The 12,378-nt window shown below is 34.3% G+C and overlaps 2 protein-coding genes across 4 annotated transcripts in view; one reads left to right on the forward strand and one right to left on the reverse strand.

Moving 5' to 3' along the window:
- LOC106052916 (E3 ubiquitin-protein ligase MARCHF8-like) overlaps positions 1–1,071 on the reverse strand; it is a 58,977-nt gene extending 57,906 nt beyond the window's left edge. The window contains exon 1 of one of the 3 annotated variants that reach the window (XM_056020059.1): positions 748–1,071. The gene's annotated coding sequence lies outside the window, so the exon portion shown is untranslated. Of the gene's footprint in view, positions 1–17; positions 547–747 lie in introns of those variants that run through there. The other 2 variants (XM_056020064.1, XM_056020063.1) reach the window with 2 other exon arrangements.
- Positions 544–10,244, forward strand: LOC129924565 (uncharacterized). The gene is made up of 2 exons (XM_056020055.1): positions 544–621; positions 7,642–10,244. Exon 2 carries the CDS (start codon positions 7,699–7,701, stop codon positions 9,559–9,561), a length of 1,863 nt encoding a protein of 620 aa, XP_055876030.1. The 5' UTR covers positions 544–621; positions 7,642–7,698; the 3' UTR covers positions 9,562–10,244.
- Positions 10,245–12,378: the final 2,134 nt, after the last annotated feature.

The raw sequence follows: 12,378 nt of genomic DNA on the forward strand, positions 1-12,378 counted from the left end.
CTATTCACTATACTCACTATATGGTAATTCTGCAGGATTTCAAGGGGCAGCCATCTTTGTTATTGTTTAGACTGTAATCTTGTATCTTGGGTTTTCTCTCCGATTTGGTTTTTTTTTTTTTTTTTTGAAGCTAAATAATATGCTAGATCTAGCTATACCGGTATCATCTAGTCCTAATAAGTCTATTAATTAGACTCATAATCTAACTGCTAGAACTAGACTAATTACTAGAATATATTAATATGACTTAACTTTAACAAGGTTCTTAAAGGCAATAAAGGTCAATTAAATTTTGGTAATAAACTGTGCTGATATTTATTGTAGGCCTAGTTAAATTTAGATTCTCTATATCAGAATAATTCAGAATAGATATAGACAATATTTAACAATTAAAAAGAAGACAGAACAATAAGAAACGTATTGTATTGACACCAAGTCAAAATTAAAAGAAAAAATTGCTTTGCTTTGATAACACAGAAGTAATGATAATTCTTGGTATTTTTTAAGACACTATCTTGGGATTTCTTTGGAACATACACAATAACAAAATTGTAACAAAAATGGCTGCCCCTTGAAATCCTGCAGAATTACCTAAATAATAAGTCATAAGTCACTAATAGTGTAATACTCAATATTACCCTATTACTATAAGTATAACTTAATTTAACTATAACTATTATTATAGTGTCTATAGACACTATCGTCTATAGTGACTATAGAGGTATAATGTCTATAGTCTATACTCACTTCTATAATTATATAGATCTAATAGATCTAGATCTAGTAGTAATACTCTAGTAATAGTCAAATTGTAGTCTAACACTCTAACTCAGAGTCAGTCTCAGTTCAGTAACTCTTTCACTTTGAGTAACTGAGTGAATGTAATCTTATGACTTATCTTAAATAAATAGGTCGGTAAGATTTAGATCTAGAATTTAGATTAGATCTAGAATTTATTTCCAGATTCTAGAATCGAGATCTAGACTAGATCTAAATATCTGGGAGCCTTCTGATTATATGTAAACATTAAAATTTGGTCTTTATTTAGCTTTTGTCTGACCCATAACCTTGGCCTTGACACACACACACACACACACACACCGTCAGTTCACAATTTTGTATTTGCCCATATAGGTCAGGGGCTGGCTCTAAACCAATGGATTGCGACTCATTTGGGGTCGAATGACGATTTGCCAGGGGTCTATACTTACCACATGGACGTAGCCGGGGAAGGGGGGCTTGGGGTTCATCCCCCATCCTCGAAATGAAATTCCCCCCTGGAGAGGGAGGGCTTTGTGACTAATTTTTTGCTTTGATTTTGTTTATTTTAGATGAGATTTTAATGTTAAACCATCACTTTCTCCAGCACAGCCAAATGGGCTTTTGAGTTTAAAATCCCCCTCCATGGGGGGTTTGGGGTAAAAAAAAATAATTAAATGACAGTCACCAAATTCCACGAGCATAGCCAATGAGCTGCCAATGAGAATTTTGAGTTTAAACTCCCTCCAAAATTGTTTTTTACGATAAAACCCCTCTTCAATCTAATAATAAAGCATACAATTTTTAGTCACGAAATTATTTGAGCGTATCCAATTAGAAAGGTTTTGAATTCAAAACCCCCCTCCAGAGGGCTTTATAACTCATTCTCTCCTAACTGACGATACCAGCGTTGATTCCACCAGAATGTGGTAAATAATTACGGAGAGAAAGAGTTAAGTTAAAACCCCCCTCCAGAGCGTTTTGAGGTTGAAACCCCCTACTGAGAGTGTGTGAGATTAAAAGCCCCTTCTATATTATTCTTAAGCAAACTACAGCCAACGAAAGCTATATGAGCGTTGCCTTCCCAATTGTTGAATCTTTTGATCAAAATCTATCTCGATTGTGCTTATTGCAACATTAACTAAAAATTAATTTCGTCCCAAGTGAAAATAAACTATTTGTGCACTTTAGCCTCCGAACTTCTAAAACAAGGACTTGTTGAGCTCTTGAATTTTTATTTTTTATTTTTTTTTTTTAAAGATCTGCTAGATCAACGGTTCTCAACCTTTTAGGCTCGGCGACCCCTTTATACATCACTCACTCTTCCGCGACCCCTCCCCCCCCCCGCACACACACACACACACATCAATTGAAGAATGGACAAAAACAATTCATTTTTTCACTGGTCTTAGGCGACCCCTTTTAAATCGTCAATCGACTCCCAAAGGGGTCGCGACCCACAGGTTGAGAACCCCTGTGCTAGATGATTCACTTCGAATATCGTCACCTTGATTCGCATATTTTTAAGCTAAGGCTTCATATATAGACCTACGACTCAATACGAGCGAAGATTTTTTTCCAAAATTATAGTTAATCAAGAATTACTTAATTGATTAACGATAACAAATTTTCTACCAATTGATTTACTTATCCTGTCCGTTGAACAATAGCGGGTAGAAGAAAGTTATTTCCAATAAAATTCTTGATAGTTTTGTCAAGAAAGCAGTTTTTTTTTTTTTTTTTGTTTTGTTGTGTTTTTTTTTTGTTTTTTTGTTTTGGTTTTGTGTGGTTGTTTTTTACTTTGCAAATTAGCAAACGTTACTTTAACCATTAACACATACCAATAGGCCTATACCATGGGCGTAGCCAGGGGGGGTTCTTGGGGTTAAGTGACTGATTTTTTCTTTCATTTTGTTTATTTTAGGTGAGATTTTAATACTAAATCATCACTTACCACTGCACAGCCGAGGCAGTTTTGAGTTAAAAACCCTCTACCAGGGGGTTTTGAGTTTAAATCCCCTACCAGGGGGTTTTGAGATTTAAAAAACACCTATGAGGGGGTTTTGAGATACAAATCCCTCTACCAGGGGGCTCTGAGTTTAAAACCCCATACAGGGGGGTTTGAATTTTAAACCCCCTACCAGAGGTTTTTGCAATTCAATCCCCCTCTTCTATAAAACAAAACAAAAAAAAATGCAAACAACAATCCCCAAATTCCAACAGCACAGTTGAGGAAGATTTTGATTTTAAAACCCCCTCCAAAATTTACGATAAACCCCATCTTCAATATAAAAAAAGCAAATTACACACTATAAAATCTATGAGCGTAGCCAAAGGGGTTTTGAGTTTAAATCCCCCTTCTCCAGATGGCTTTTTCTTTAAAGTTTAAAACCCCTCCAGATGGTTTTGAGTTTAAAATTCCCCTACAGAGCGTTTAGAGTTGAAAACCTCTCTCTTCAATATTATTTTAAAGCAAACTACAGTCACCAAATTCTATGATCGTAGCTAAATGGGGTTTTGAATTAAAAACAAAACAAAAAAAAACTCCAGAGATTTCTTAGTTTAAAACCCCTCAACAGATGATTTGACGAAAAAACTTTCCTTTTCGATATAAAATCTAAAGCGAAATACAGGCATGTAATTCCAAGAGCGTAGTCAAGAAAGGTTACAAATTTCTACCAGTGGCTTGGGCTCCATTAATAAAGTGTGAATAGTCTTCTGTCGAAATTGAAAATCATTAAATGTGTCTCAACAAAGATGACTAAGACTGGTCGTGAGGTTTGCGCGCTGGACTGTCGTTCGGATTTATCGATGGTCGAGGGTTCAAATCCTGCCCACTCCCATCCCCCGTCGTCCTGCGGGAGGTTTGGACTAGGAAGTAAACTATCTTCAACTCTGAAGGAACATACGAAACATGTAAAACATTTTACAGACAGATTTTAGGAGTCAGTCATAGAGATCGGGTCTAAATCAAAGAAATCATATGCCAAACTGGGAGTCGAATCCTTAGTAAGGTTGTGACAGAGCGTCGCATGAGGTTTTGCGGGACATGTTCTCACACAAAATGAATTAGGCAAAATAAGAGTTGCGGAAACAGCTTGCCGGAAAATGCGCCGAACGGCGCGAGAGGGTCTAAGTCAGTAAGAATAGCACATTAGGTTTTTGAAATAAAACTTTTTAATAGCAAGATAATGCACTGTAGATACCTCAGAATATGCATTTTGTTGGCTTTCAATACCAGAAATAGTGCTTGGCGGCGGGGCTTCGCCCCGCGCTGGGGTAGCGCTGCGAACTCCCCCAGACCCCTTGCTACCAAGGGCGGGGAGTCTACAATAAACAATAAACGTCTTCCGAAAGGGTCAGAATGTAATAAAGATTAATTGTGTACACACACACACACACACACACACACATATATATATATATATATAGGCCTATATATATACTTTTTTCCGCGGGGGGGGGGGAGTCAGAGGGGAACCCCCCCCCCCTCCAAACCCTCCCCGAAAAAAAAATCCTGGCTACGCCCATGGCCTATACACATTAATTTGGAAGCGAAACATTCATCAGGAGGAACGTATATAATATAGGCCTATACATATTGACCCGCTGGGCATCATATAGGCCTAGACTAGCAGGCCTAATTATAATAGCTACACCACCAATATATTATGCGCAATTCCAAACTTAGATGTAGCCTAGCTACCATATTTTCTTTGTCCTCGTCGATGTGTAAATAATAGAAGAATGTCTAGAAAATTTTGTATTAGGCCTATATTTATTATTATTATAATTTCTGAATAAAAATGCAATGATATATTAGCCTATACTAAATATATTTTTTAAAATTGTATATAATTAAGCGATAAGAAACAATATGAAAACAACCTTGACCACTAAAGTGTCTAAAGCAATAGTATTATTAGTATATATTATAACAGGTTCTAGATCTAGTTTGTTTTTTCGTGGGTGAACCAATCGGAGGGAACGAATTAGATCTAGATCTATATATATCTGTAACAAAATTTAATAAAATACTCTGAAAGACACAAAGATAAAGGCACATTCCTCGTCCCATATGCTAGAACAAATGTGTACAAATACCCCTTCTTATCCCTAGTGCTATTATAGAGCATGGAATGGGTTGCCTGAGCTAGCCAGGAAAACCAGTGACTTGGCAGAATTTAAGTCATTGGTTAATATGCATGACTAAATGCATTACGCGTAGGACGTAAATCATCTTCTTTTTTGAAGTAACGTCTGTATTATATAAGATAAGATAAGATAAGATAGACTTTGTCGTGATCCCCTGAAAGACAATAGTAGGCCTGAAACTATTGACCTCAAAAGCAGAGGTCCTTGGATAGACTTCTTCTAGTCTAGATGTACTTGTTCCATATATATATATATATTGAATATATTTTTTTTTTCGGAGGGGGGGGGGTGGATTCCCCCCCCCCTCCCGCGAATTTTTTTTTTATATGTATTTATGTGTGTATGCCTACAAAATCTTTATTACATTCTGACCCTTCATTCTTTCGGAAGGCGATTAATGTGCCCTAGAATAGGTTCTTCCATGAGTTATTGGAAAAATTGTAGATTCCCCGCCAATACTAGCAATGGGGTCTGGGGGAGCGCTAGGAGCTCCCCAGCGCGGGGCAAAGCCCCGCCGCCAAGCACTATTTCTGATATTGAAAGCCAACAAAATGCATATTCTGAGGTATCTACAGTGCAATTTCCTGCTATTAAAAATTTCTATTTTAAAATCCTAATGTGCTATTCTTACTGAGTTAGATCCTCCCGCGCCGTTCGGCGCATTTGCCGTCAAGCTGTTTCCATAAAATTGTAGACTCCCCGACATTACTAGCAAGGGGGTCTGGGGGAGCGCTAGGAGTTCCCCAGCGCGGGGCGAAGCCCCGCCGCCAAGCACTATTTCTGGTATTGAAAGCCAACAAAATGCATATTCTGAGGTATCTACACTGCATTTTCCTGTTATTAAAAAGTTTTATTTTAAAAACCTAATGTGCTATTCTTACTGACTTAGACCCTCCCGCGCCGTTCGGCGCATTTGCCGTCAAGCTGTTTCCATAAAAATCTGTCACTGGTAATGTCTGAAGCCTCTTCCCACCTGCTATGAGGACCTCCATGAATGAGTGGCGTCAAGTTGTACTAGGATATCATTGCAACTCTTCTTGCGTAATTCATTTTGTCAGAGAGCATGTCCCGCAAACCTCATGCGTCGCTCTCTCACAATCTTACTAAGGGATTGACTAGCAGTTCGGCATAGGATTTCCTTGATTTAGACCCGATCTCTATAACTAACTCCTAAAATCTGTCTTAGCCATCTTTGTTGAGCCACATTTAGTGTTTTTCAATTTCGGCAGATGACTATTCACTGCAGTTTATTAATGAAGCCCTGCCACTGGTTAAAATGTGTAACCTCTCTTGAATACGCTCTTGGAATTAAGTGACTGTAGTTTGCTTTAGATTTTATATCGAAAAGAGAAGTTTTATCGTCAAAATAATCTGTTGGGGGTTTTCCACCCCAAAATGCTCTGTAGGGGGATCTTAAACTCAAAACCATCTGGAGGGGTTTTAAACTTTAAAAAAAAGCCATTTGTAGAAGAGGGGTTTAAACTCAAACCCCCCGATTGGATTGGCTACGCTCAAATAATTTTAGTGTGTAATTTGCTTTTTTTTTTATATTGAAGAGGTATTTTTAACATCAAACCCCTTTTGGCAACGCTCATAGCATTTTGAGTGCGTAATTTGCTTTTTTTCTTACACTGAATATGTATTTTTTAACTTCAAACCCCGCTGGCGTGGGGTTTAAACTCAAAACTCCTTTGGCTACGCTCATAGATTTAAGAGTGAGTAATTTGCTTTTATTTATATTGAAGAGGTACTTTTTAGCTCCAAATTCCACTGGAAGGGAGTTTAAACTCAAAACCCCTTTGACTACACACATAACATTTTGAGTGTATAATTTGCTTTGTTTTTAATATTAAAAAGGTATTTTTTACCTTCGAACCCCGCAGAAGTGGGATTTAAACTTAAAATTGAGTCAAAACCCATTTAGCTACGTTCATAACATTTTGAGTGCGTAATTATTTTTTTTTATGTTGAAGAGGGGGTTTATCGTAAATTTTAGAGGGGGTTTTTAAATCAAAATCTTTCTTAACTATGTGCTCTTGGAATTAGGGGATTTTCGTTTAATTTTTTTTTGTTTTGTTTTATAGAACTGCAAGAAAAACCCAGGTAGGGGGTTTAAAACTCAAAACCCCTCTGGTAGGGGTTTTAAACTCGAACCCCCCCCCCCTCCCCTGGAAGGGATTTTTAAAACTCGAGCCCCCCTGGTAGGGGGTTTTAGACTCAAAACCCCTTTGGTTATGCTTGGGCAAGTGATGGTTTAGTATTAAAATCTCTCCTAAAATAAACAAAATCAAAGCAAAAAATCAATCACTAAATTCATTTCGGGGGGTGGTGAACCCCCCCCCCCGGCTACGCCCATGATATATATATATATATATAGATAGATAGATATAATACCCGTGCTTTGTAGTTTTTGACCTATTTGAAGTCTAGACAGCACAGCACGGGGCCTCCAAAAAAATCAGATTATAGATAGCCCCTCTATATACTATTTATTTTAAAAGTTTATTATTAAATAGATCTAGATCTATTGTAGACTAGGTTTTCTCAGAAATCTAGTCTAATAGACTAGACTCTAGATGTAGATCTAGATATAGAGTCTATATCTAGAATCTACATCATAAATCTAATTCAAATCTTTTTCGCAGTTGTCGAATCTTGCTATAATAATACTTTCAACTGTCAATATCAATTTCCAATAGCTATATATATACAATTTATTATTTTCAGACTGCACTTGTGTATCCTGAAAATAGAAGAATAAAGCCAGATGAAACCGTGGATCTGATGGTTGGCACCAAAATACCGCAGTCAGAATTGCGACAAATCATCTCGCAGAAACAGAACAAATGTGTTCTTGGAAAGGATGTGGAAAACTACAGGAGAAAACTGAAAGACCCCTGCACTGACAGTGAAGGAGTAGAGAAAATTCTAAATAGTATAAAGGTTGGTGGTGGAATGGTGAAGTATGGTGTGACACCAGAAAATGAATTTTTGTATTTGGCATACATGACCAAGGAAATGATAGGTTCACTTAAAGCCAACAAAACCATATTGATAATAGATTGCACTTATAAAGTCAATGAGTATTTATTTCCATTGTTGAATGTTATGTGTATTGATGCCAATGGTAATGGTGTACCTGTGTTGCATGCTTTTGTAAGGAATGAGAGTGTTGAAATTTTGTCTGAATGTTTGAGTGTATTACATGATGTGTGTGTGGAGCCTCAATTTTTTTTTGTAGATAAAGATTTTAGTGAAATAGGTGCTATCAAACAATGTTTTCCTCAACCTTTAATTCGCCTATGTTCATTTCACACAATGACAGCAGTAAAAAAGTATTTAAATACAAATGTCTCAAAGGAATTATCCAATAAAATTTTTGATCTATTTAAAGAACAATCTTATACATTAAGTGAAGAAGCATTTGAGTTGTTAAAAGTTGACATCATTTCAGCATGTCCCAGTGTTGAAAGCTACTTTCAAAATAATTGGTGGTCAATTTCTGACATGTGGGCAGCATGTAGAAATACAGATGTTGCATCTCTACATATCACAACTACAAATCATGTAGAATCCTATCATTCAAGGATAAAAAAGCACCTAGATAGCCACACAACACTCTCAGTATGTGTAACTAAGCTACTTTTGTTTGATTCAGATCTATCTAAAATAAAATCAGCACAACACCACATTCACAAAATAACTAAACATTATTCTACACTACCAGACACACATTTGCTTACTTTGTACAAGAATATATTAACACCATTTGGAGCAGAGTTAGTGGGCCATCAGATTTCTTTATTTAAAAGATGTAACTACAACATAGTTCAAAATGATACTGACACATCATTTTTTTCTATTTCTAATACTTGTAATTCTAATGATACCAATTCATATGTGGTTAGCATGGATTCTTGCAATTGTATTTTCTTCACTAAATTTTTATTGCCTTGCAGACATATTCTTTCTTTGAGACATAAACTTTCTTTAGAAATGGTTTTTCTTCCTGATGGGTGCCATTTCCAAAATAAATCATTTAGGGATGAAGAATTTGAGGACATATCATCTATCTCAACTAATGTAATTTATCCAACCATTAGTGCAAAGACAGCAGAAGGGCGATTTAAAATTGTTAAGGACCTGACAAATGAACTAAACTGTCTGTATCAGAATATGGGGGAACAACATTTTTTAGTAAAGCTTGAACAGTTAAAGAAATTTATTTGTCATATCAGGGCCAATAAGGAATTTGTTATTACTAATGTGTCTGAGGCCTTAGCTGAAACAAACATTAGTTTGAATGGTGGGTGTGTTGATGCAGAGTTTCTTCCAATTGCCTCAACTTCTCAGGCCTTGGCTGAAACAAATGTTAGTTTGAATGGTGAGTGTGTTGGTGAAGAGTTTGTTCCAATTAATCTGTCTGGTAGTGATATTGTTGACTCATCTAAAGTTACAACTGATACATTTAGTAATGTAATGTTGAAAAAAGTAAAAACTAAAGGAAGACCTAATAATAAACAACACTTCACAAAGAAAAAAAGACTAGGTTTCCCTTACAGCTCGGTTAGTAAAAAACTTAAAATTGTTAGCAGTACTGAAAAAGAAGTGGTGGTAATGTTAAATGTTCCAGTGCAAATGATGTGAATGTTTTTGTTGATAACCATGTTGAATGTTTAGAAAACAAACGTAATGGTGATGAATGTGCTGAATGTGGACTAGAAGAGGTTTCAAAAGAGAATTGTATAGATGGGAAGTTGATGAACTGGATTGGTTGTATGGTGTGTGATAGGTGGTTTCATGAGTTCTGTTTATCAAGTAATATTTCTGTAGATTCATTTATTTGTAAATTTTGCAATTAAAATGTTAGAAGTGTTTTAATACATATTAACATTTAAGTCTATTTGTTAATTTAACTTTCACTTCATAAGACCTATCTTGAGCATTAAAAGTGTAACATAATTCTACCTTTAATATATAAATGTACTATTGTATCAGTAATACTACCATTCAATAATGTGCTATTTACTCACCATATATTTGTTATAATGCACTTTTTTTTATCAAATACATATTAAATTGCTTACATAAGTTTATATATTAAATATTGACTTTGATATTGTTTAGCTGAGTATATGTGTAATATATTTTTAGCTGTAACAATTAAATGTAATTTTGTACTGGCATCTTAATTGTGTAGATTACTTATCATATTTTTTCTATTATTTTACCAGTTTTATTTATCAATTCATTTTGATGCATATTACATTGTTTACATGTCTACTTATATACTGACTGAAAATGTTATGTATTATTATATGCTATATATATTTCTAGCAGTGATAGTCGAACATAAAATTTCTTCTATTACTTGCTTTAATAAATTATGTCATACATATGACCAAAAAAACAAAAAAAGTCTTTGTTGATTTTGTTGTGCTATTCATGTAGGAGAATTAAGGGATGCACTTTTTAAGTGTCTTAAATTCTCTACATTATTACAGAATGATACTATTATTAGGCTTAACCACAGATGATGCTTGATTTTGCTTGTAGGATGGTTACTATAACTGAACATGTCTTTTTTTTTTTTTTGGTGGGTGGAGGGGCTGTAAGAGAAAATTTTAAGCATTATAATTTATTGATATAAAAAAAACACATAAATGACATAGAAAAATGTAAATTAACAAAGTAATGTGTATGTTTTCTATTTTATAATATTTCAAACCAAGAAATCATACAAGTATATTACTGACATCAAATGAGAGAGAAATATTTATTTATTGAAATGGTGCTAAGATTGGTTGGATAATAATCATAGGTATAGAACATGATCCATTGATTCTTATTGTGGTACTATCTCTCAAAGATATCCACTACTTCCGCCACAACTTGGCCTTAGATTATAACATCCTGTGTAGGTATATCCTACCCACCTGCCTCCCCTATTTCACCTTAGTGAGAACAATAAAGTTTGATATCCCCTCCCTACATTGAATAGAATCAACATAAATGAAAAAACTCTAAGCTTTACAATATAGTTAGCATTTTACTATGTGTTTACACATATGGTTACATTTCTCCTCACAGCTACACATGTTATTGCTTTGCAACAAATTTTAAACCCACCCTCACCCCAATTATATTTTTTTCTCTGCCTTGTTTTGATAGCTCCTCTTTTTTATTATAGCCATCCTCAATGCACTAAACTTTATAATGAAGATGGGAGAGAAAACATTGAAAACACATGTCAAAAATATCAAGAAGCAGTATATAGGCCTATAAAAAAATATGTTGAATTGAGTGCTTAAAGTCAAAGCCAAGTCAAAAAATATATTTAATTGGAGATAATGTGACCAGGAATGAAATAAAAACAAAAAACAGTGAATTAATATATTTTATTTATTTTATAGCTATTGCAAATATTCAGCTCAAAGATTTAACAACAATGTGACCTAACAATTCTATAATAAAATAACCTATAAAGTATACATTGTTCCTTTAATTACATTAGGGAAAAAATAATAGTTTAATAAATTGTAAAGATTTATCAATATCAAACCAATTTTATAGCTATTTTCGATTATCTTATTTAAAATCAATCACTTAAAAAAAAAAATTTAACTGAATAGGATTTGACCTAAACACTGTCGACTGGGAATAAGGTTTTGACCTAATTTGACCCTGTTGACTGTGAATATGGTTTTGACCTTATTTGACCCATCCATCCGGTTGGGAATAGGGTTGAAGCCATAGACATATATATATATATAGACTGGACGATAAAGTAAAAATTATTATGGGAAACATTTGGGAAAAGATAAGTTTGTATGAGTTATACAGCAGTTATGAGCAGTGTAAAATTAAAAGTATTTATAGTTGTTGTTTTTTTCAGTCATAACCTATATAATTGATAGAACCCCTTCTGTATTATTATATCTCTAATCGTGCCTAATTATAAATAGTTTTAAATACTAGATTTAGATCTAGTCTATATAAATACTATAGTAAAAAAAATACTACTTTTACTAGTACTATACTACTATACTATACTATAAACTATAATTGTAAAATGTATAGTCTAGTCTATAGTTAGTATATAAATAGTCTAGGACTAGATAGTAGATTCAAGATTGTCACTAGATCTAGATCTATAATCTATACTTATACTAGATCTAGTCTATAGTCTGCATGCATAGATGATAGACTGACTAGTTTAATAGTTATTAGTAAAAAGTATGAAAAGTATTAGACCTAGTTATTACAAATATTAGTCATATTTATTAGATTTAGATCTATCAATATTAAATTAGTCACAGTCACAGTGATTTGAGTGATACTGAATTATTCTGACTTACTGAAACTAAAAGTTAATGTGTATAATATTCAGTCATGGAATTTTTTTTCAACCTTTAGAATTTATCCTTGGCCTATCGTACTACGAACATTAGAGCACGTTCTGCT

This window comes from Biomphalaria glabrata, chromosome 2 (assembly GCF_947242115.1).
Source record: "Biomphalaria glabrata chromosome 2, xgBioGlab47.1, whole genome shotgun sequence".
In the NCBI taxonomy this organism is placed as follows: Eukaryota; Metazoa; Mollusca; class Gastropoda; family Planorbidae; genus Biomphalaria; species Biomphalaria glabrata.

What these genes read in the sequence shown, in the direction of transcription:
- LOC129924565 (XM_056020055.1), top strand. Translation starts at nt 7,699, where the DNA reads ATGGTTGGCACCAAAATACCGCAGTCAGAATTGCGACAAATCATCTCG.